Consider the following 25781-nt stretch of genomic DNA (forward strand, 5'->3'; position numbering starts at 1 on the left):
TAAGAAGTTTGAAATGTGGTATTTTCATAAAACTGGGCTCTCCATGCAGTAAAAAGATGAAAGTTTTTTTTTTAATTGGTGCTACATGACATGAGAATTCAGAGAAAAGGGGCTGTAGCATTAGCTTTTGCTCCAGAGATAGAAAACTTACAACTACTAGAATACACTGCACCACACTGGACCAATAAACACTCTAACAGATAGGTGACATAATGCTGTTTTTTCACAGAAACATTTTAAGCTAAAATATGTTTCAGGAAGCATTTATAGGCAACACAGTAACATAATATTAATTCATATTTGATCAGGACTGCTTAATTTTAACATTTTATCCTTTTTTTTTCAGCTATCATTTTTACAATACGGGAAACAGTATGGCACCAACTTCCTGTTCATAAATTCTTGGTATTACAAACAGTGCACTCAAAATATGATGGAGACATTACCCATTGTAGGAGAGAAAAAGGGACTATAGTAATAGAATCTTGGTTTACATTTGATCAGCACTGCCTAGTTTTACAGTTGGATATCAGCAAAGTATCCCTTTAATCTGAAAGTATTTAAATATTATCAGCAAAATGTACTTAAAGTATCAAAAGTAAAAGTACAAATTGTGGTCCTTGTCAGTGTTTTACTATTATATATGACGTTTTTGGAATAATACTGCTGTTGCGTTAGCGTGCATGTTGCATTTTAGATGTTTAAGGTTGCGCTAACTACTTCATTTACTGTTTGGTGGTTTAATCTGCAATGTACTTTAAAAACTGCATGATGAACATGTGTTGTTGGGATCCAATAGAGCTAACAAATTACAATATGTTTAATAGGAGACAATCGTGAGGGAACAAATATCAGTCTCAGTGAGTACAACAGAAGCCCACTGAGGTCATTATAACGTCTCTCTCCACTCCACTCCCATCCCTGATCCCTAAATTCCACATCAGTGATCACACAGAAAAGCACTGTGAGAGGCTTGTTTTAGTTTCTGTGTGGGAAGAATTCCCAAATCAAACATTTACCAAAAGGCTGCACACTTAGAGAAACCATTGTAAGGACATTTTTGGGATGCAGATTCATCGAAACATACACTTGTAGTATTGGTCACATGTATTAAATTAATCCGTTTTAAAAAGTAGAGCTTATATTTCAGAGAGTTCTGTTGTGAATATACACTGCAAAAACTGCCGATCTAACCAAGTGTAATAATCTTATATTTGGATTAATAAATCTAGTTAGTCTTGTTTTAAGTATAAATGGATTATCTAGTGCTGACTAGGAAAGATCATTTGACTTAATTCAAGTAAATATCACTTGCCTGGTCTTGTTGAGCATCTTTGTCTTTTTCTGAGTTATTTTTAACTAGATACAGGAGACAAGTCTGGAAACATCCACTTCAGGTCTATAGAAACCTTATTTTAAGCACCAGTATGTCCAACTAGGCTTAAATAAATTGCTTGAAATTAGTGTTTTTGATCTTATTTCAAGATTTTATGGGCTATAATGAGAGTCACACAGTTTTACTGGTTTTAAGACATCTTAACAAGCAAAATTTGCTTACTGCACTGGCAGCCAAATTTGCTTCTTTTAAGTGCAAGTATGCTTAAATCTAGGGTGTTTGGCCTTAAATTTGATAGGCCATTTTTGCAGTGTAGCCCAGTCCAGTCTCTCTTAAATATCCCATCATTGTTCTAAGACCCAGGGATGGGATGAAACCACAGTGGTTCCCTAGAACATCTATTAAAATAATAAATTCCCATGTATTACTCAACAGTTTACCCTTTTACCCTTTTACTTTCTCATTTGCTGGAGACAGACATCCTCCATGCCTTCTTTGGAAATACCATGTAACCAGACGCTTCAACTTGCAAAGGTAGGACTGACTGATGATAATCTGTCAAAACAATCATGGCATCTTACACTGCTCACATTGTGTGAGTGATTCAATTGAGGGACTCCAGTTTGATAGTAATGGTGCTCATAGGCCCTCCTGAAGCTAATAATTGTTGTGATATTAAGAGAAAGTGTCAGAGTACAAAAACATGTCACTATTTCAGATGTGTTGCACAATTTGATAGACACATTATCTAATAGGGTGTGACTAAAAGCTTTCAATAATATGTGACAGTTTCCTGGGAAAAAGAAAACATGCAGAGAAAGTTGGCAGAGACTATTGAGCAACAGAGCTGCTCATTAAGAGGAAACAGAGTGAAAATGCTACATTTCTCCCACAGTGCCTGACCTGTGGGAGCATAATTAATGTAATTTAGGCACGGGGCCTCTTACTGTACACAATAGCGTCTAGAGCAGAGGGAGACATGCTGACTGACCCATTATTATACCTCCCCTTGGCCCTCCGCAAGCTGCAGCTTTTACCAGTTGATGGTATGCATGCAGATAGTTTGCTTTCTGCCTTTGAGCGACTGATAAAACTAAAAGGTCCCTCTCTCTGGAGCCATTCACCATCACTCCTCAGTGAGGGGATAGATGTATACTGAAGATAATCACAGCAGACTGAAGAAAGGTTTTGATCTGTGGATAGAAATCTTTGAGCCTGTTTACACCTGACATTAGAATGCATCTCAACATGTATCACAATTTGAGATCGGATCTCGATTCTTCGCTCAACATGCAAATAAACACATACTTATTTCCGTTTGCAAAGACTAAATGCATTGTTGTTTTGAACAAACATGAGGTTTATCATGCTAAACTTTAACTGGTAAGAGTCTGCTTGCATAAGCACAGTCACAGGGTTAACTGTTAGCATCACAAGGTCGTTACCGGGTATTAACAGGTTAACAACAGAGTCGAGCCATTTCAGCATCGGTGTGGGTGTCTTTGGACCATTTAACAGCTGCTGCTGTGTTAGAATGCTAACCCGGCAGATGCTGACCTGACTGTTTGCTGGGAGGAGAGCGGCTCCAGGGATGGTCCTTTGTCGCTGCATCAGCTGGTGAGAGTTGATAAGAAAGCAAGTCATCTGAGTAGGCGGTACTTCACTGTGGCCTCAAGTGTGCACACTGCTGAAAGAACGTGGGCAGCAATGTATCCTCATACAACTGTTTGTATGATATTCTATGAATAAGCTTCCCATGAATGATGTTACATCCTTAATGTTAAATTATTTAAAAAAGTTGCGGAGCTTGGATTTACGGAAGCAAAGTTATTGTCGTGTGGTTTAAGAAAAAGAAACATGGTGAGGTCATACCTTAAAATGACTCAACGTTCACTGAAGTTTCACGCAGTGCTGTCTCCAAAGTATGGTGTTTTGTGACTCATCCACCACCCCAATCTGCCTCCTAATTGGACCGCTCCTCCTCTACTCCCATCAGTGCACTGGTCACATGATCACAGCCTTTCAGAATATGTGGGTTATGCACAAATTGCTGGTTTATCATTGTGTGGGATACGGAAGACTTTGGTGCATTCATTTCTGTAGCGAGAGCTGTCCACTTGTGATCAGATAACCCAAGATGTATATGTTAATGCCAGATGTAAACAGGGCCTTTGTCAGGCTTCAAAAGGAAAACAGATGCAATGTGAGTGAACTTTTAACAACAAAAAATACATTTTAAAAACAGTAAATGATGATTTCAGACAGACTGAAAAGCAGGACAACTGACATATGACAAGAAAAATACCCTGAACACATGTGCAATGCATGAATTTGACATATTGCTTCAGAACAAATGAAGACTGCATGCTGTGACAACAATTTAGGAAGTAAGATATGATGCTGGAGCCATTTCTGATTGGTGAAAAGACATGTCAGCATGTTTCTTGGCATCTGTTTGAGGAAGCTGTTTCAGATACAAAACTTCTGCCATTAACCTTATTACAGATAAAGACACTGAAACATTTTTTTCTATTTAAAAAAAGGAAGATGGGTCATTCCTACCATTCATTGCCATTTCACCCAGGTTCGATTTGATTTAAATATATATATATATATATATATATATATATATATATATATAATTTTACATGATTTTATTATTTTATCTAAATTAGGGCTTGTTAAAACTATAAGAAAAGTATATTGGTCCTGCACAGGAAATTAAGATCTAATAATTTTGACCAAATTCTTTGCATGTGACCAAATGTCCCCCCTGTCACAGGACATTCTTATCTTTATCAAAATGTGTTTTGAATGCAGTTATTGTAATATTCATATTTTCTAAGAGTTAGAATGTTCCTTACTTTATCCTTGAACTATTGTAACAAGTATTTACAAACAACTATCATTTTGAAAAAAAAGTTTTGCTCTATGGTATGGCACATCTAATTCCAACACATTTTGTTTTGATTCAGAAGGATATTCAATGGAATTTGACCCAATTTTGAAGTGATTTCAGTTTGCCAATTCATATGCAAGTAACCAGTATGCCACGTTATCCCCCACCCCAACGTCGTTATAATTTTTATGTTCTATTAGAATAAACCTATGCTGATTTTTTTATTTATTTTTTTGATTTTACCTTACATACTTTTATCTGTTTTTGTGCAACCTTATATATCATCGTGAAATACTAATGTTGAGCACAATGAAACTAAAAAAAAAAAAAAAACAACAAACTTTTTTTGTGAAATAATACTAATATTTATGACATTATCAATATATTTATATTAAATGTAATAACAAATCATGTGTTTCCTCTTTGCTTACTTTTTGCAGAAACCTGCTGCCGTATGAGGTACTGATGTGACAGCCAGGTTGCATTAGGATGGGTATTCTAGCAAAGGGCAGACATTAAAATGGGGTCAACTATGTAGTTGCAGAAAGCAGCCAAAGGGTCAGAAAAGGAATCATAATGTCCTCTTGACAATAATGATTCAGAACCACATGGTTAATTGCACCACTTCAGCGTGGCTGCTGGCAGTATTTACTGATAATCAAGACACCAGCGCCACCTGGTGGGGCAGTATATGCATGCAAGCAGTAGCCTATGTGGGCCTTTTTCACTGAGGACAGTTTGGCTTGCAACATTAGGAGAAAGGTGTGAATTATGAAGCTAATTATTACAAAGCCATTGTTAGTGTTATTAGTAACACCTGCGCTATTCCTATTGTGACAAGTCAAATGCCTGTTTTGAGAACGGCCTATTGCTTTCCACCTTCACTTATCTTCCCACATTTCTATTTCTGTGTAGACTCTAATAACCTCTTTCATGCAGCATTTCTTTTGTAATTCTTTATTTTCTGGATTGTAAAAGTGTTATGCGACAACCACAACTATGTTCGTGGTTCCAATAATCTCTCTTTCCTTTGTCAAAGTTTTTGCTTGAAGGCTATGTGCTATTTAAAATGTTATTATTGATGTCCTTAATTTGTTTCTCTAGTACATTTACTCAATAACTGTACTTAAGTACGATTTTGAGATACTTATACTAAGTATTATAACTATTATTACTAAGTGGAATTTTCTTTATATGCTACTTTATACTTGTACACCACCACATTACGGGGGCAAATATTGTAGTTTTTACTTCTACAAAATGAATTTGATAATGTTGGTGTCTATTAGCCTACTTTGCAGATTCCGATTATTAATACAGAATACAATAATTTAATGAATTATGTATTAACATAGATTAAACTACCAGGCAATATGCAAAGTAACTGAGCTCCATCTTGACCTGCTGCAACAATAAAGTGAAGTAAACACATGAATGTATCTGGAACCATAATGCACTTATGAATCTGAAACCAACCACTCAACTAATGAGTACTTTTTCTTTTGGTACTTTGAGTACATTTTGATGTCATTACTTTTGTACTTTTTCTTGAATACAATTTTAGCATTTTTAAAATGCAGTGTTGCCACTTTTACTTCAGTAAAAGAGCTGTATACTTTCACTGCTGCCTACCATCAGTTAGTATAAGCTACATCTTATCAAGGCCTGGTTAAGATACACACTGTATGATTTTAAGGATCCATCATTACTGAAATATAGAAAACATTTTCAAAGGTGTACAGAACAACTGAAGGGGAACCTAAACCTGCACTGTCATGCCCCCCCGTGGCCTCATGTCATCATCATCACCATACCAGTGGTGGAAAGTAACAAAAAACATTTACTGGGGCCTTGTACTTTTGTACAATTTTGATGTACTTGTACTTTGTTTCCATTCCATGCTACTTTCCACTTCTACTTTATTACCTCTAAGTGGAAAATATTACTACCTTTTATTCCTCTACATTCCATTGATACCTTTAGTTATTTTGATGGTTTAATTCTGATTACTGAGTGTCAGAAGTATTCATCATGAGGTCACACGATCATGAGGCAGCAATGACAACGCAAGTACTCCTGCCAGGACTGACACGCCTCCCTCAGGTGCAATCACTTCACCTTGATGAGAGGTTATTGTTGGAGATGACTCAACTGGGTAAGTTTAATAAAATCCATGTGGCTACACAGATGACCTTACTAACAAACTTTTTCATTTCCCATAAACAATAAAAACAAACTGCATGAAATAGTCAACATGTCCAGTAAGATTGCTGGACAGCAGCAAAACAGCAGGACGGAGACCTGTGAGTCCCAAGTAGTGAGGAAAGGGCAGATAACTGAGTGAGTACTTTTACTTTTGGTACTTTAAATATATTTTGAGGCTCATACTTTTCTACTTTTGCAAGTAATATTGTGAATGTAGAACTTTTAATTTCACCAGAGTATTTTTGTGCAGCATAGCTATGTTAAGGTAAAAGCAAGTACTTCCCCTAACACTGCACCACATACTGTAGACATTTTCTACACAGCTAGCATTGTTTTGGCTTGCAAAACCTACTGACATTTCATACTTTATAAAGCAACACACACATACACATGCAACTTTTCAGCAAGAATATTATAAAGCTTCCAAGGCGCCATGAAAAATGTAACACTTGAGCTGACCAGTGACCCCTGACTTCTCCCACAGCAGCTCCCAGGCTGATGGCACAAACAGTCATACATTGCCTCAGGCTGTAGAGCTGATAGGCCAAAGCTGCTGTGTGGCCTGCCGGCCATACCAACACTGACTATTCCCTCAAAAGTGGAAGAGTCTCTGTAAAGGGCTGTCTTTTGCTCCAACTCCATAACTGCTTATTTGAGTCATGTTTTATTGTAGGATGAACTTTTGTGTTTATTGTAGAAGTGTGTGAGCTGAAACAGCAGGGGGTGTTGTTCTTCCTTAAAAAAAATCAACATTTTAGTGTAATTAGATCTTTGAATGAAATGTTTTAAATGCCAAATGTTGATTTCAAAAGTAAGTCTCAGTTCAGATAGCTTTCTGTGTCTTGTCATTTTTTGACTTGTACATTTTGTGCTTTTTAAAATACCCTCTCTCTCATCAGGATTTCTTGTTCTTTTTATAGTATCTCTTCCCTGTAGCTCAAGAAGCAAATGAGCTCTGTAGAGGTGTCTTTAAAAGCTGACCCTGTTGTGCAAAAGGACCTGTTGTTTTCCGCTCTGTTGGTTTCACACATTGACCGTGACTGTCTGGCCCTGCAGTCCTTAGGGCATCTCAGGCCGACAGCTCAACATGTGTCACGGGAAATCATTACAAAAAAAAAAAAACACCAACTAAATCTCTGAGTATAAATTAGGCATACTGGCCTTTCTGTTTTACAGATTGGAAATGAAGAATTTATCCTGTTTGCACACAGGTCTGATACATTACATATGTGATTTGATGTGCCACTGGCAAAACAGTTATATACAGTATTTTTCAGTTTTTGAATCCAAAAATCCTTCAACAAATTGCAACACCCAGTCAGAGATGGTTTTTAATAACTGCACCAAAACTTCCACAAAAAAATCTTAGTGAACAGGCTTGGCAATCCTTTTCCATGAGAGAGAGAGAGCATTTGTGAGTCAGTATGTGTCTGTGTTTAACTCCCACCTTTGCAATGAGGCCCCTCCACCACTCTGTTGTTGGTGAGGGCCCACATGGAAGTGATTACACCGTGCAGAGAGTGAAATTACAGAGAGAACCTACAGAACTGGAGCCCTCCTATAACCACTCACTTAGATATACACACATGAACATGAACTCAGAAAGCTTATTGAGCCAACTGAACACACACACGGATATAGAGAGACAGATGGGCAAACACACGCTCACACAGAAGCTCTGCTGCCACCTTGCCTGAAGCTGTACATTTCCACTGCTGGCTCTGTCGGGACAAGGCTGCAGTGTGCTTCCCTCCCTCTCCTGGTCGAGAGTGGGACGGGGCCAGGGCTGTAAATTCCTCAGAAAGTGCTGTTAAGAGCGCCTCCATTAAAACAAGGGGGGCCAGCGCTCGCCAGAGAGGAGCCGACTCAATAAGTCATCGTCGAAGCCTGAGGCCTCACTGGGGCCTACGGGAGAGTCACTATAGCCCACAGACTGGATCAGAGCTACGTCGTTCTGTTTTACACACCTTGTTTACCTGGAGATGCAGGTGTTCAGAGTGCTGCATCATTGCATTAATGGGCCAATGAGGATGATTTTACCGCCCTGTAATGCATCTGCAGGGGGCTGATTGACTCATCAATTAAATGCTCACTGATGATTCGCGCAGCTGTTGAATTGTGAGGCTTTTTAGACTCACTTTGTAGCCCCTGACTCCACTTTTTAAAATCTTACATCCACTGTATGTAATACACTGACTATATAATAAGTAAATAAGTACCTTATACAACCCTGCTGAAAAAATCTGAACTATCCCTTTAACTGTCATTTGTCCTTTATGTGCAGGACAAGGGACAAATGAAGGATGTCTGCGAACAGATCATCAAGCAGAGTGGACAGAGTGGTGCAGATCAACAGTCGAAACTGATGCTGATGATGGTAATTATGTAAGATGTTTTTACCATGTCAGGACAGTAAAGGCCAGGGAACAGGCTATTAAGGCTGGCAACACTTTGAGAAAATCGGCATAAGCTACCAGTTATATTACAACCAAACCATAAATTAATTAAAATAAAAACAACATAGGAACATATATAAATATATATATATATATATATATATATATATATATATATATATATATATATATATATATATATATATATACAAGTTTCATTACATTTTATTCCTAAAATACACTATGAAACCACCCTTCTGCTGGGATCAGGATAATCCCAGTTTTTTGGATCAAAGGTATCTCAATCCTTCTTAAATGTTTTGAGCAACCCATACTGACAGTTTGATCCAGATCAAAATCAAAACTGGATTATGTGATCTAATCCGCTCCTCAGAACCCTTTGTTTTTCTTTTGAACAACCCCTTTTCAAGACTTGATCCACACCGAGCCGCTACTTCCGAACAACTGGGCCCTGCTGCATAGAAACAAAACTCCTGCTGGTCGGCTGTTATTTCAAGAAATTATAACGTCTTGCGTACACATTCTGACTATTTGGATCCGAAAAGGGTTTGTTCAGCTCAGATTTTTAATTTTTTATTTGTCAGTATTTCACAGCAACATTGTGCAGGAGGTGAGAAGAATGGTCAGGGTGCTGGTTTAAGAGTTTCAAAGTAAAAGCTTGCCATGATATGATATCGCACATGTCTGCATATAAGTCAAAATAGGACATGTGATATATCATACTGAGTAGTGGACAACATACTCTAGATTCATTTCAAGACATGTGGATGAAACCTGACACATCAAACAGCTCTGGGCTATCAGTGTATTCAGACTATGAAAGGTGATCCATCTCTGTGACTCCATGACTGAGAACCAAAGATATTGTTATACAAAACTCTTTCATACCCTGATTTTAATATTTCAGCAGGTTAATGCTTGTCTCGTTTCTCTGGCTACTAAACTGCAACTTCATAAACCATCATCCAATTTCAAAAAAAATAAAAAAGGGACACAACACAGTAGCTTTAAACCCCAGACGCTTCATCCCTCCTTGTGTTGTCATTCACTACTTGAACCATCACCCTGAAAGTTTATGAGAGTGGCACTGTTGTGTACACACTGTGGTGTCTGGATTCACATTAACCATTCCCTCCCCTCCACACACTCCTCCCAATCAAGCCCATTATTATCCTAGGCGTGCTGCAGACTCCCAAAATATCTGTCACGCAGCTGTCGGCACCTCTCTGCTCAGCAGCTGGAGAGGCTCTGAAGCATTCCCTCACTTTCTGCCCCGATACAGAGTACTACACCCTCACCCTGAAGGACAGGGGGGCAAAAACAACATTGCAGAGTCAATCTTTACCAGTGTTTGTTTTCTTGTCAGAGCCACCCCTGAGTGGTCTGTGCACATATGAGCAATAAAACCCCAGACAAATGGTGTGCATGAGGCATGAAAATGAGCCACTAAGAATGTGAAGTTAGGAAGCTTTGTGGACTGAACTACTCCCACTAATTCTACTACATTTGCTCTCTGCTGTGAGGATGTAGCCCACATGTTGATCTGATTATTTAGGCAGTAAGGTATGAGAGGCCGTGCTGGATATCTTGTACTGCATGATGCAAGCCTAACAGAAGAGGACAAATCCTCATGGTAATATTATAACAAAAGAAAAAATCCTTAAAGGGACAGTCCTCCCCAAAATCAAAAATACCTTTTCACTCCAACCTGTAGTGTTATTTATCAGTCAAGAGTGTTTTGGGGTGAGTTGCTGAGTGTTGGAGATATTGGCCCTAAAAATGTTTGCCTTCTCTCCAGTATATTGGAACTAAATGCAAGCTTCCTTCTGTGCAGCAATACAATAAGCTGGTGTACTTTAGTAGAAAGAAAATAGTTCCTACATGAAACTGCTCACAACAAGATTTGTGATTTCTAGAGAGCAGCATAGCTGAGTTTTTCAAATGTATTTTTTCTGCGCTGTGAGCACAACAAGCCCAGTGCTGTCTAGTTCCATTATATTCAGGAGAAGACAGACACCTTCACGGCTGATATCTCCAACAATCTCCAACTCACACCAAAAAAATCCAGATTGGTAAATAGCACTACAGGTAAGAGGAAAAACATGTCATGTTGATTCTGGAGTTAACTGTCCCTTTAAGATATATGTTTATATATATATGTATGTATTTTTTAAATCTTTGAAGCAGTGATGTTAGTTTAGTAATGTAGTTCTTCAACAGCAAAAAGGTCTTCAGTGAAAAATATGGCTCTGAATTCAACGAGAGTGAAATGGCTGTCAAATACAAAAAAAAAAGAATTTTAGTGGACACAAGATAAATGGAAAAAAGCAGGACACCTCCTCATGGTGACTGTCAGGACCAGTATTTATGGCTGGAGGCCCTGAATCAAAGTCAGAAACTGAAATGCGCATTTAAACCCTTCAGTCTCCTGCCAACTTGTTACGCTCCATCCCACTCACAGTGGCCGCCTCTGAAAGCAATGATAGGAGGAGAAAGAACATATTGCACTTCCTGTTGAGATTTCAAGGGAGAGCGAGACAGATAGATATAGTATGCTCTCTGGAAAGTCTCAGCTGCTCTCCTACGGTTAGGATAATGTATGACTGCAACTAATCCAGTGTTAGCCTTCAGAGCAGGAGTTCTTCTTGAGTTAGTGCCAAGATTTGATTAGAAACAGGCTTACTACATGTCTGAGTAGTTTTTCCTTTCTTTTTTCCCTTTTTCTCTTCTCCTCGGTCCTGATTTCCTTAGTCTGCTTGTAAACCCCTTCATCATCCTGATTTCATTCCTATACAGTAAAAAACAAGTTAAGGGTATATTTACAAACTTAAACAATGGCTCTAGTGAAAACGCTGGTGCTTGTGACTAACAACATGATCCTTTTCTGACATGCCAAGGCCTTTTCCCAAAAAGAGCGACATCATAATATCAACTCTGGGAGCATTCTTCCTGTCTTACCCCCAATCCTCGGCTTGTCCCTTCTTGCCTTCAAGCAAGCAGGAAATGGCTGCATGCAAGATTTAACATCTGAGATCAACAACATGGGAGATGGCTGCCACTGAAAACTGGGCACTGACTTAAAAGAGAAAATAATCTCATCTAGAAAGCTACCGAATCATTTAGTCAGTTAATATTAATACGATGTTTGATACAGAAGGTTTGTCACAGTGTTTTAATTATAAATGGGAAAGTCTGTTAGTTCTCTGTGTGTGATGACAAGGCCACCAGGTAAAGTTTTTATAAAACTTCCCCACAATGCATCAAGATTCACTGAGAGAAAATTGCTTTGTGAAAAGCTTTCATTTTCCTGGCATAAGTTAAATGCAGAGCATCTGATTCCATTTAGTTTTAACGGTCTGCGATCCAAAGTTTTAGCTGAAATATTCACAAAATCAGTCACGTCTTCTCATTTGGATTTTCTTCCTGCCTTTGTTGTTTTCCCCCTTGGACAAAGACAAAAGCAACCGAATAATACCGAATTTTCCATCATGCGCTCCAAACCCCTCCTCCCCTTCTAAACCCTAAAACAATCTCACTCTCTTTACCACCAGCACCCCGCCCCACGCCGCTTCTCCTCATTCTCTTGCTTCTCGTTCGTTTCTCTGCTTCGGTTGCAAAGCCAAACAAGCCAGCCATTAAGTTGAGTTAAGCGCAGGAAGTGGGCCTTCGGGCCAGGCGGCACTGTTTACAAGGAGCTAGTCAGGTTTCAGCGGCGCTTTGAAGTGAGCAGCACACAGGAGACTGTCTGTCACTAGGCAAAGGCCCAGCACCGCTCCACTGACTCACTCGCATTCCCCCCATTCATCTGAGCAGAGAGAGGGAAGGAGGGTGGAGGTGGAGGGGGTGTGAGAGGGGAGATTTATGGTTTTTCCCCCCTCGGAGTATCTGTTTCTACCTTTAATCACTCCTACCTGTCTGTTATTACAACCTTTCTTTATTCAACCCCAGATAAGGAGACAAGAAAGACAAACATCAACTTGTCCAATAGCTCACGAGATTTAAGAGAGGCTGTGTGTCAGTACTTTAAGCTAGTGAGGTGCAAACTAGTACAGTATATTGTGTGGACCTTTAAACTTTTACAGTAACAATACACACACAGTACTGTATGTGCGTGCAAATCCCATACGCCCGCTTCTAGCCCAGAGCGTTTGCTCTGAGGCAAGAGGATCAGCTTTCTCCAACACACCCAGACTTCATGACATCACCACAGAGTAGGTTCGGTTTCAGCCCTGCATGGCTTGGGGGATTCCAACTTGGCAGCAAGCAGCAGTGGCTCCAGAGAAGTAACACCACAGCAAACCCGAACACCCTTGTTTTCACTTCAACACACACACACACACACACACACAGGCGGGGACATTTTCACACCTATACAACAGCACAGACTTCTCTTGCCAGATGAGTCCTGTTGCTTTAAACCGAGCCCTCCTCTAACAACAGGCTAGAGACATTTTGTTTGGCACTTGAAGGCGATGTTATCGTACATGTGTGAGGAGGCATTCTTGCAGGTTGGCACCGGTTTCTCAGACCCAAATCACGTAGATGTGCAATATTTCAGGGTATATTGACAATATGGATAATTAACAGGAGAGGTGCGTTCAATTGTCTCAGTATGAACACACTTGTCATGTTTCCACGAGGACCGCAGTCTTGTGTAAGAAGCTTATTTTCTGATGAGAAGCCTAATTATGTATTTTACTGTTGCCTGCCAGTTTGATGCAACATGTTCAGGTGTGACACAAGCTTTGAAAAAACAACATGGCAAGATCAATGGACTGAAAACTTTATCTTATTAGTTATATCAGAGGTCGACAAAGTTTTTTTTGGGGGGGGGGCGGGCATAATTTAAAGTTGAAAAAAAAATCACAGTATATTGTAATACATATTATCGCAAAACTCAGCGTATCGCAACATATTTAAAATCGAAATATTATATCATGATTTAAGTATCGTGATAATATTGTATCGTGGTGCCTTCCTTCCCCTGGTTTAAAATCAAGCATTTGATTTGTGGTAATTTGCAGTCTCTCATTTAGAACTCGGCAATATATCAATTTTATATCAATATCGCCATGTGAGATTAAGGATGCTCTTAGATTTTTGACATTGTAATATCGTAATTGCTGTATTTTCCTGGTTTTGAAGGCTCTATTACAGTAGAATGATGTAATTTTCTGAACTGTTCTAGCTGTTCTATTATTTGCCTTTACCTGCTGAGTCATTATATCCACGACTGATGATTGTTTATCAAAAAATTTAATTGTATGAAAAAAAACTGTTTGTAAAAAAACAAAAAGACAACCCTACAATATCGAGGTATTCAGTCAGAAATCTCAGATTTGATTTTTCCCATATCTCCCATCCCTTGTCTCATTAGGTTTTTTGTTTATATGAACGGAAAAAGCTTCTTGAATATCACCCAACAGAGACTGTAATGTTCTTTTAATCCATAAAAAAAACAGTAATTCATAACCAGCAATTAATAAAAAAGAAGCATATCTAGATCTACAGTATGTGGCATTCTTACAGTGAGTAAAGTAAGTAAAGCAGATACACTGACAGATACAAAAAATGATTTACTTTCTATAAATACAAATATATAATTTTGTGTTTTTACAAATACTATTTACAAGTTAATTACACGTGAAATGTTTACAGAGAGAATGAACTCATTTTCCCCTGCTCTCTATGTTCTTGGCTGCTGGATCATCACTGGTCTTGAGCTCATGGTGGCTTTAAGGGAGGGGGAGGGAGAGCATTTCAGCACATGGCATCCATGGCCATGCTTGTTATTTGTTCAGACAGTCAGGCTCAGTCCTTGTTTATCCAGCTTGCCCTTTTGTCAAGCCCTGACCCTCAGTTTGGCATGCATGTGTGGCTATAAAGCTGAGGCGAATACAAATGTTGCAAGAACCTATGGCTACTCACTTACCTCTCACTCACATGAGCAACAGGTAATAATGAAAAGAATTAGTCCCAGCAACATTAGGATGTCTCTTAATTCTACACAGTGGTCTCTCCATGTTTACCATTTGTCAGTCTTGTGTAAAACTTATGCCAGGAGTGTAAAGTCTTTCCAGACCAGATCCAGAAACCAGAGGTGATACCCACTATCAGTGTCATGAGGTACTTGATCATGTAGACAGTGAAGTCTGGAGTCATGCGGGGCCCGGTCTGCATAGGGCAGGGGATGGCCAGGCCCCTGCAGTTATGGCTGACCCAACTGCGCTCCCAATGGGGGCGGAAGGCCTGCTCGTAGAACACGCAGGCTATAACAATGGTGGCAGGGACGGTGTAGAGCACGCTGAACACCCCGATCCGCACCATCAGCCGCTCCAGCTTCTCCGTCTTGGTGCCATCATGTTTCATGATTGTGCGGATTCGGAACAGCGACACAAACCCGGCCAGCAAGAAAGAGGTACCAATGAAGAGATAAATGAAGAGAGGGGCCAAGACAAAGCCTCGCAGAGGGTCCAGGCTGCTGAGACTGACGTAGCAGACACCACTGAGCACGTCACCCTCGATCTGCCCAATGGCAAGGATGCTGATGGTCTTGACGGCCGGCACTGCCCAGGCCGCCAGGTGAAAATACTGAGAGTTGGCTTCAATTGCCTCATGGCCCCACTTCATGCCTGCAGCAAGGAACCAGGTGAGAGACAGGATGACCCACCAGATGGAGCTGGCCATGCTGAAGAAATAGAGCATCATGAAGAGGATGGTGCACCCTTCCTTTTTGGTGCCTTGGACGATGGTTTTGTAGCCTTCTGGGGTGAAGCTGTCGTTGCACACCACTTTGTCTCCCAGGAAGTAGCCAGCTATGTAGGCTATGGAGACCATTGTGTAGCAGCCAGACAGGAAGATGATGGGTCTCTCAGGGTATCTAAAGCGCTGCATGTCCACTAAATATGTGGTTACAGTGAATAATGTGGATGCACAACAAAGCACAGACCAGACAAGAATCCAGATGCGGGAGAAATGGATCTCTTTGTCACTGAAAAACATGTTCCCACCGCTCCTGGAAGGCTCACAGGGAGCTGCACAGTCCTTCTCCTCTAAAAACTTATAATTCAAATATGTTGGTACTTTCAGAACAGGCGGACACCGAAAAGGCCTGTCATGTGTGGGGACCATAGAGAAGTCATCGGTGCCTTGAGGGGTGATGGGTGGGACGGTGGCGGCGGAGGAGTCGTTTTGGCCCACACAGATCAGTCCGTCTCCAAGCACAGGGAAGTTCTCGCAGCGCAGGCGGTCCGGCCACTGAAAGCCGAACTTGTTCATGAGCGCCTCGCAGCCCTGCTTGGCTCTCTCGCAGATTGACCTGCAGGGAGGTATGGCCTTCTCCAAAACCGTACACACTGGCGCATACATGGAGCAAAGGAAGAATTTTAACTCCGGCGAGCACTGTACCTTTACAAGGGGGTAAAACTGGTGCACTTCGAGCCCTGCGTCCTCCTGGTTATAATGGCCCACTAAGTTTGGCATGATGGTTTGGTTATAGGCTATGTCCGTGCACAGAGGGATTGAAATCGGCTGACAAAACCCATGCTCCGGGACCACTATTCCATTGTCTCCTTGATACTGGGCTGATATCAGCAGAGGCAGCAGGAGTGCAACAGTCCAGGTTTTGCAAAAAGTCATCTTTCCAAGTTTAAGACGGCAACTTTTGTCCGATGAACTTGCTGTAAAGTTGTTTAGGGTGTATCATCAGTTCTGCAAACAGCTCTTAAGCGAGAGTAACTTAACAAAAAGTAAAAACTCTGGCGGTGAAGACCTTAACGCTGCTGTCTGGGTGCTCGGGCTCCGCATTGAACACTGCTGGCTGACTTTTTTTTTCTTTTCCACAACTCCGATTCCCTCGACACCGTCAAGACAGGCACAATAACAAATGTAACTTCCGTAGTAGCTTTCAAAATAAAACACCAATCACATGTGACCCTAATGAAAATGTAGAATTTTGTGCCAAAGTACCAGCATAGCACAAATATTGAATATAACAAAGAACTGATATGTATTTGTCTTTCTTCATCAAGTCATAGTAGTAGTTGATGGTTTACCACAAAACCTAAACTTATGTAATACCTACTACTACTGCCACTAGCCTGCTGATACTACTACTTAGGCCTAGAAAAAAAGAACAGATAAGTTAAGATAAGATAAATCTTTATTTAGGGAAATTAATGTGCCGCAGATGCAATGCAAAGTTAGAGTGCAGATACAAAGCATGCAATATACAAAGGTTAAAATAGCAAACTAGAAAAGCAATGCATGGCAAATATAATGTAATCTATAAGCAAATATAAAACTAAATATAAACTAGATAACATTAGGTGCAAAATATAAGAACTAGCCTACACACAGTAAGATGGGATCAAAATATAAAAACTAGCGAACAATAAGCTGCAAAATTATACAAAAATAGCAAGCAGTAAGATGCATAACTAAATAAAGTACCCTATCGAATTATATTCATTAGAGGTTATCTAATTCTAATCAAAGTAAATGGTCTTATTTATGTTGTATGTACACCAAAGTCGCAAAGTGTAGGATATGCTTTTATTTTGAAGGTCATGACAAAGTTGTGTTTTGCTCATATAATCAAACTTTGCTCCACAGCTGGATTGCGTGGCCCCATGGACGTATTATAGTGCAGTTTTTATTTAAAATCATAGTATTATAGTGAAGTGCGTGGCCCAATGAGACTTTCAAGTTCCCCTATGAAGTAATGTGGGAGGAGGAGGAGGGGGTATACTCTCCCACCTCGTGTACTTTGAAATCTATGTCATGTTTGTATTCCACAATTTATTGAGGCACTTAATCTATCTATCTATTTCCGTAATTATGTTTGCAATCCAGGGGCTATTAAACTGCTGTTGGGTTGTTTTGATAAAATAACTCTATTCGTTTAATCTTGTTATGGTGCATTCTAGGGGATATTAATCAGACTGTTAGTTTATTCATTTTAAAATGGCCTTTATCTGTTTATGAAAATTAACACTTATGAGTATGTATGTATGTATGTGCATCCATGCATGCACGTAGTTACCAGTTGGCATATTTCGTAAATAACGTGAAATACATTTTATTTGAGTTGAATCTACTTCTGTTTGAAGTGAAAAAGCTAAAAAGAACTAAGAATTAAACAAAAATATACAAAATATTGCAGATAATGCAATAATTAAAGTGCAGTAATTTACAGTCTGTGGTTGAACCAACGTGACACCTGTGCCGTTATGCTACACAGTGGCCCGAAATATTAGGGGAGGGTGTGACAGCAGATGTTGCTATGCGCTTGGACCCCCTGCTTGATGTTAATTGGATGAAAAGCAGAATTCTCCAGGCTCAGCCAATGTGATTTTAGGTCGCGAGGGCACCATCGAATTTCTGTTTCTGGGCTCGAGCTCGGGGGAGGGGATGGGGGGCACGAGAGCATCTGAGGACAATGTACCGTCAGTGACGAAAACTTAAACTTCATAAGTCCCCGTTTCCTTATATAACGGAGGTAAGTTAGTCTCGTATTAACCGGTTAATGTGATTTATTTATGTGAAGTTAACCAAATTTCAGTTTCGGTAAAGCAGTTTATAATTTGGGCGAAAGTTTGTTTAAATTAGCCAAGGCAGCTTCGGCAGCTTGCTAGCTTAATCCCCGAACGTTAATGGCGAAGTTATCTAGTTGATTTGCTCCTCTCTGAAACAGCAGTTAGCTTCCTGATATTCTCTGTTTGATCCCCAAACCCCGTGATGTAAGCTTATATAACAATAACTCGAGTAATTTGTGTTTTGCCAGACCATTAAGTTCAGAATGGCTTTTGACGGGCATCAGAGCACATTTGCAAATTCACTCTCCCCCCCATACCAGCGTCAGGTAAGATATAATTTAAGGGTCATATGTAATGTATTTTATATTATTGCTTTTTTGCTGTAGTCATACAACTGTGTTAAGGGTTTGTGATAGGGTTATTAATGGTAGAAAACAATTGAGTTATGTGTCTTAGTTATCATGTTCATGAAGTCATGTCCTTGAACAGAAGATCAGGCCATTGATACTTCTTTTGGTGTTCATACTATTGTTATCTCAGTTCATAGCAGAAGTGTAGCTCAAAGAATATTTGCGATCATTCTTTCTGAAGCTGGAATACATATTTATTATTGTACATTTTCTAGGTCAATTGTATTGCCTTTGAAATACCAGAAATTAGTAAAAATCAAAATGTCATAAGGCCTAAGGTTATGTCTTGAAAATTGGTTGATTTGTCTGACTAACAAAACCTCCAAAAATTCACTTTAAAATGAGATATGTTAAACCTTAATGATTTGGAGATAAAAACATGGTAAAGTAAGATGGTGATAAAGCTATGCTGGTATATTAACCCTTTGAAACCTGAGCGAAATGCCTTGAAACATGGGCTCAACGCAATGAACAATGAAATAAGAAAAGACTCAAAAATCAGAACAGGAAAAAAGTGCGTTAGAATGATTTTCATTTTGTAACATAATTCTAAATATGTAATTATGATGATAATAAATATGTTTTTTCCTATTTTTTTCATTTGTTCCTGGACAATTTTCTCTAACTTTCTAAAAATAATTTTTGAAGTCTACTAATTTCTGAAATATGTATTGCCAGGTTGCTTGTTTCCTTTTCCCCATGGTTTTGAAAGAAATCACATAGATTTGCCCAGGGCTCAAAGGTTTAAATACTTCTTAAAGGCATTTGAAAGCAGAACAATAAAAGTAAAAAGTGATATCACTCCAGGTTTCAAAGGGTTAATAGCAGTGGGATCAAAAAGTCTATGTAAACAGTGTTCACCAGACTAATATATGATATGATCAAGTAATTGTACTCAGTGTTTGTCTTTATTAAATGCAATAGTCAATAAAACATAGTATAATATGGCACATTTTGATTGTATAGGGTACTAAAATATTGAAAAAAAATCAGCAAATCCTTTCAATTTAATTGATTGATTTATGAAAAATAATAGTTGCTGATTCATCATTCATCAGTTGACTAATTGATTATCATCTGAGCATTTCACTTTAATATTCTCGTGTATCTTTTTATATTCTGTCTTAGCAGTACTCAAATAGTTTGAAGCTCCTGTGGCATTTAAAACAAAAGTCTTTTGCATCAATCTGCTATGTGTAAGGAAGCAAAAATGCAGTATATAAGTTTTTTTTAAAGTGAGCTTCATTTTGCTTGATCTCTGCTCCTCTATCTTCCAGGCCAGTGTCCATATAGGAGGAGGGAACAATGGTAGCATGCCATTTCCCTTCATTGCTATGCCCAGTGTCTCACTACAGGAACAGGAAACAGCAACCTACATGCCCTGGTCTCACAATGTTCATGATGATTCCTATGACCTTATTAGCTGTACCGAGAACAGCATTAAAAGCAGGTATTAAGTTTTAACTATATTCTGACTAAATCAATCAATCAATCAATCAAATCTTTATTTGTATGGCACTTTTCATACAAAGAGTAACACAAAGTGCCTCACAGAGATTAAAAACAATAACAGAAATGAAAAACATCAATGAAAATCAAGAAAAATACAGACAGCCTGACCCTCCCACCCCCACATATACGTACGCAACAACACACACACAATCATGTAGATATTCCCACACATATTCGCAAAGGCACCCGAACATCCACCCTTACCACCCACACACACGCACACACACACCAACACACACCAGCTGTTACTAAAGAGACATGGCTAATGTGTGTTTATTTATCTGTAGTATAGTCAGGCAATCACACTGCTGCTCTGGCTTATCAGAAAAGGTTTGGGATTTTATTCTTTTTTTTCAGAGGTAGTTAAAGGCCAGTGTGCTGGATTTAGTGGCATTTGATGGTGGGGATTGTAGATTGCAACCAGCTAAAACTTTTCCCATGTTCCAACAATAACTCCTGGTTAGACCTCCTTCCATGTTTATTGCTCAGTAGGTTTTTACTGGGAGCTGAATTATCCACAGAGGTTTCCCCCTTAAACCTACACACTGGACGTTCACATGTACTTGGTGCAAGTTTTATTGGGGAAGAAAAAGCAAACTTGTCAACCACACTCTTAAATGAATGCTCTCAAGGAACAAAAATAGACTGCAATTCTTACGTGTACATGTTTTCTTTTCCATACAGGAAACCCACAGATAATACTGACTGTGATGGGGAGACTGATCTACAGGGTCTAGTGTCAAATATTTTGGATGAAGCAGATTCACAGGACAGCTACTTCAGTGAAGGGTATGTCAAGCTTCACATTTTCACGTTTTCTTTGATGTAAATTACAGTACGCATTGTAAGATTTATGGCTGTTTCACCGCAGTGTTGAACAGTCAAATATATATCTGTAGTTTTTACTTGCTATTTTGAAATAATGAATATATTTCATATACAGTTCTGTAAACACTTACATTAAAGGAAATCTTCGATTCTACTTTTAGGGGCCTACCTACATGTGATCCTGTCTGGTCTCCAAAGACACTGAGAGAGGAACTGCTACAGTATTTTAAATCAGAAACAAAAACGCAACATAACAGTATCTTTCCTCCAAACTGTGGAACACGTGAGGCTTTAAGTAAAGCACAGTCAGTGAACAAAGATGTTGAAGAGTTTTATCAAACGTCCAGTGGTCTTTCTGCCAATCAGAAATGGCTTTTTAATGTGCCTAATAGAGACCAGGATAGCTACACCCTCTGTCCTCAGAAACTACCACCAGGTCTATCAATACCCAACACAGGAAACACCTACTTGTCCCAAGTACAGCGAAGCAAAAATGACAACATGCCACCTGAGAAAGACAGAGGAAATAGTCAGCCCATGAATAATTTCTCTGACTTCAGTGATGTCTTTAGACCTCAAAGCCAAATGAACAGCCCATGCTTTCATCCTTATGAAGAACAGTACACACAGAGCAGCACAAAGCCCATCAGTAACGAGCAGTATGAGCCACAGGACTATAACCAACTGGTCAGCAGTTTTCAGGCGTTCATGGCTGGTGAGCATGATAGCTTATGTCGTGGAGACTTTCCAAACATTCACAGGCAGACAGTGGGCATGCAGCATGAAGACAGCATGGCTGAACAATGGAAAATCACCAGTCCTGCAAAGTCAACACAAAGTACTCCTGCGATGCAGACCCCGAAACAGCTGGTGGGAGATTTTGGGACAGTGCAGATGGAAAGAAATGGAGGAGTGAGGAAACAAACATTTAAGGGTGATGCCTTTCAAGATCCACCTGGTTTCAGCCCACAGAACACTGAGTACTTCCAGCCACCCAGGCCTTTTTCTGCATCTTTAAACCTCCCAAACCAATACCAAAGCAACACAACCCTGCACAAAGAGAAAACAGCACTCCCCATTAACATGAGCATGGACCAATATTCAAAGAATCACATCCAGCCGGGCCTTACACAGAGCAAGCTTAAGACACAGATGCAGAGGGAAAAGAGAAGGATGCATATGTCTGGCTTTCTGGGAGAAGGCTTCTCTGCAAGGCCTCTAACCAACACTAACATGAGAGGAGGAGATAAGAAACAGGCCCTCTCACAAAGCCAGTACTTTGACCACTTGGGGAGCGTGCAGTCTCAGAGATTTGATGCAGAAAACAACGTGGCCAGTGTCGGGAAAACACAGCAGCTCATCCCTTTCATGTATCCTGTGAATGACCTCAGACGGTACTCCAGTGTGCCCTTCAACTCCTCAAACTTCAGCTCTCAATCCACACTGACGTACGGAGGCGGTGTTCCCAGCATGGATGTGAGTGACATGACGTCAGTCAGTGAGCCTGCAGCTTTTAACTCCTATGCCGGTGACATGATGACCTGCAGAGTAGAGAGCCGTTATCATGGCATGGCCTCAGCCACGACAAATTCAGTGGTGATGAATCAAGGAGAACTTAGGACCCATCTTTACCTTCACCTGGATGAATGTTACGATCAGTTGAGGTGTTTGGAGAGGGAGAGAAAGAAGGTATGCTTTTGAATTCTGATTTTGTGTCAATAATACATTTGTCACATATCATTTATGCAAAGATAAGCTCCGCAAATTAGACATGATAATTTTTGTTAGCTATGGGGTTGCCTAAAAGTCCGAGTTTCAGAAAATAAGAAAGTATTTTACAAAATGTTGCCATTGTTCAAGTGTTATGTTTCTATTTCAGACAGAGGTGATCCTTACCAAGACTTTCCCCGAGAAAAAGACTGCAGCAGTGGCCAACACTAACCTCCCCAAAACTCCACCCAATGCCACAAGAGTCGACCATCTCATTGTTAATCAGACGAGAGAACAAGCAAGGGTGAGTCCCTTGAATCAGTTGCTTCCATACTGCCATCTAAAGGTGAATTTAGTCACAGCAGCCTCGTCATGTTCTGAGAGAACTATTTACAGCATTATTTTGCACACCCATGACTTTTATCAAGACAATAATGCCTCCCTTAACCCCAGATAACTGGAAAGACATTGTTTTTGTTTTTTGGGTTTTTTTTGTGTGTGGTGGTTTTGTTTTTTTTAAGCATTGGTAAGAAAGAAATGTCCCACAAATGGCAAGATATTAAGAAATGGTGACAAGAAAGTGCTTAGTTTTTAAAAAAGACAGAGAGAAATGATTACAAGGTAATAATCATTTTAAAAAAGGGAAAAAATGTCCACAAAACTATATTAATAATTATCATAAGTATTTTTAACTATGGGTTTATTTTTTACACTTCTGTGTTTTTTTTTTGTTTTTTTTTAAACTTTTCTTCTCTTGTCTTTTTTAATTTTTTGCTTAATTTCTGATAACATCTTGTAACTCGTAACTTAAAAAAAAAAACAGACTGAAAAACACAGCACAACTAAGACCAAAATATGACCTAGATATAATTTTTTGTAATGTCTTGCTGGTAAATGAACTATTTCTGTTCAGTAGTGTTACACAGTAATCATTGTAATGAGATCACAATATTGGGATTTCTCGCTTTGACATCATACCTTGCAAAATATAGACAATCTGTACCATTTTTAATGCCATCGAAAGAACTGACAGCGAGGGTAAAATTTGTTTTACAAAAAATCAAACATTCAGAATGTATATGTATTGAAAAAATCAATATTTTTGGCAACACTACTGTGCAGTATGGGAATGTAAGGGTTGAGTCTGTTGGTGTGTTGCAGGTGGCAAACCTTCTGGACCGAATGGACTGTCTGTGCCACACTCCCCTCCATATGAACATCCACACAGCACTGAGAAGGAATCATATGGCTATTTGCATCACCCAGGTGAGACGCAAGGAGGAGATGGCCAACATGTCCAGACATCAGCGGCAGAAAGCTCATTTCACAGAGGACAGAGGTAACTCATAAGACAATGGGAGGCAAATGTTCCTTTCTCTCGAATGCTGCTACTATCTTGCTTCTCTTTCGTAGACACCCTGCTGTTGGTCATTGCACTGAAGGATCTTGCCGCTAGCACGATGAAACTCCGCACTGCCCTGTGGTGCGCTCTCCAAACACTGCCGCAACCCGTCAAGAGGCAGGACCACCATGTTACCAGAAAGGTCGCACACACACAGAGGGGCCCCTCTCCTTTTGAGGTATACTCTTTTGATATTGCAGACGACAAGCATGACTTTAGAGGTCTTGATTAAATTAAAAGCCCTTAGAATGCCCTGATTATAATTTCCCATAGGCAACAGGGTGAAAAACCAGTGTTACCTGCGAGTCTATAGTGACATTTTACTTGCAACACAGTGATCACTGCAGAATATCAGATAAGTAATTTGAAGCTTAATGATGGCTGCACCTTCTTGGCACCCAGGAGCTTCAGGTGGCTAACTTCTGTTGTGTAGGAATTGCATGAAATGTAACGTATCCTGCTGCATCTAAACGTAATTTAATTAGTGTCAGTTCCAAATTAATCTCAATCTTGCGCCGTCACCATTGTATTTAAAGACACTATTTATGAGGAAGATTTCAGTGAATTCTTCATTCTTTTACTTATTTATTGGAATGTAATGGAACCTCAGTTCTGAGTATTCCCAAAGCAATAATTGAATCATAAGGGCAGTAGTTTAAACCATTAATTAATTTCAGTTATTTCTGCAGCTTCAGTTTTACTTGTGTAACCTTAACATGCTGTAATCAGAGTGTTTTATTTATCTGCAAGTTTGTAAAGTTTAAACTGTGCCAAAGACTTCTGAAAAAAAGGTTCAGTGTTTTAAATTTAAAAGTATTAATCACATTTTCCATTAGAAACATTTACAAATATTACTATCAGTGAAATCTAATATTGCTAAGTTAAAAAAAAAAACTAGTCTTTTAAGACTTATTCAATATCCGTGGTTTTATATGAACATGCAGAACCATAAAATGTTCTCTAAAATCTTCCAGTTCATTTCTTAAACTTTTATTTCTCATTTTTTAGTTATATTTCTTTAATCATACTTCCTCTGTTTAGTCATCTTTCAATTTTACTCTGTTTCTTATGGTGAACTGAGCTGTTTTATCGTCTACAGTTTATACTGTAACCAAAGACGCAACGCTCTTCCTAACTAGATGCGAACGAGCAAACGTTAGATTGTTTCATGTTTTTCTAATGAAGATGTTCTAACCTGCTCTGTGAATCTGTAAAGCGATGCGTCGCTTGCTTGAAAAGGTGCTCTCCCTGGCTGTATTTTCTCCAAGTTTCACGCACCTCCAACCTATTTTTAGAGCAACAGCTGTAGTGCTCCTCAGGCTCAGTCAGGGATCGATAGGCTTCTTGAATGTTGTAGTGTGTCTTGACATTTTTTTGCACTCCATCCGCCAGAATTCGCTCGCTGTATGTTACGAAGCGAAGTGAGTCTGCAGACTTATTCCTTGACTATGCTTTGTGAATGAGTTGTTTCATCTTCTCTCATTTTGATGTTCATGTTGCGTTTTTTTCTCGTTACATATTCTGTA

At 39.4% G+C, this 25781-nt stretch overlaps 2 protein-coding genes across 3 annotated transcripts; one reads left to right on the forward strand and one right to left on the reverse strand.

The window, feature by feature from the left end:
* The first annotated feature begins 5886 nt into the window (after positions 1–5886).
* meioc (meiosis specific with coiled-coil domain) lies at positions 5887–25718 on the forward strand. 2 transcript variants are annotated; one of them, XM_088090986.1, is made up of 9 exons: positions 5887–6390; positions 8725–8817; positions 18642–18719; positions 20081–20253; positions 21000–21104; positions 21305–22832; positions 23023–23157; positions 24015–24192; positions 24267–25718. In XM_088090986.1, the coding sequence occupies exons 2-9, from the start codon at positions 8737–8739 to the stop codon at positions 24485–24487; spliced, it is 2499 nt and encodes an 832-aa protein (XP_087947112.1). In that variant the 5' UTR covers positions 5887–6390; positions 8725–8736; the 3' UTR covers positions 24488–25718. The 2 variants fall into 2 exon arrangements, with proteins under 2 accessions (XP_087947112.1, XP_042360293.2); XM_042504359.2 differs by lacking the exon at positions 5887–6390 and adding an exon at positions 6424–6575.
* On the reverse strand, positions 14285–16700 carry LOC121956756 (frizzled-2). Its single transcript, XM_042505129.2, has one exon. It carries the CDS (start codon positions 16493–16495, stop codon positions 14861–14863), a length of 1635 nt encoding a protein of 544 aa, XP_042361063.1. The 5' UTR covers positions 16496–16700; the 3' UTR covers positions 14285–14860.
* Positions 25719–25781: the final 63 nt, after the last annotated feature.

Source organism: Plectropomus leopardus, chromosome 18 (assembly GCF_026936395.1).
Source record: "Plectropomus leopardus strain MGB_pleo_1.0 chromosome 18, ASM2693639v1, whole genome shotgun sequence".
NCBI lineage: Eukaryota > Metazoa > Chordata > Actinopteri > Perciformes > Serranidae > Plectropomus > Plectropomus leopardus.

Bases quoted from the DNA above. Each gene is read 5' to 3' on its own strand.
- LOC121956756 (XM_042505129.2), bottom strand. From the start codon at position 16,495: ATGACTTTTTGCAAAACCTGGACTGTTGCACTCCTGCTGCCTCTGCTG.
- meioc (XM_088090986.1), top strand. From the start codon at position 8,737: ATGAAGGATGTCTGCGAACAGATCATCAAGCAGAGTGGACAGAGTGGT. The intron at 23,158-24,014 runs GTGAGTCCCTTG...GGTGTGTTGCAG, and splicing joins AGACGAGAGAACAAGCAAGG to GTGGCAAACCTTCTGGACCG. The intron at 24,193-24,266 runs GTAACTCATAAG...TCTCTTTCGTAG, and splicing joins TCATTTCACAGAGGACAGAG to ACACCCTGCTGTTGGTCATT.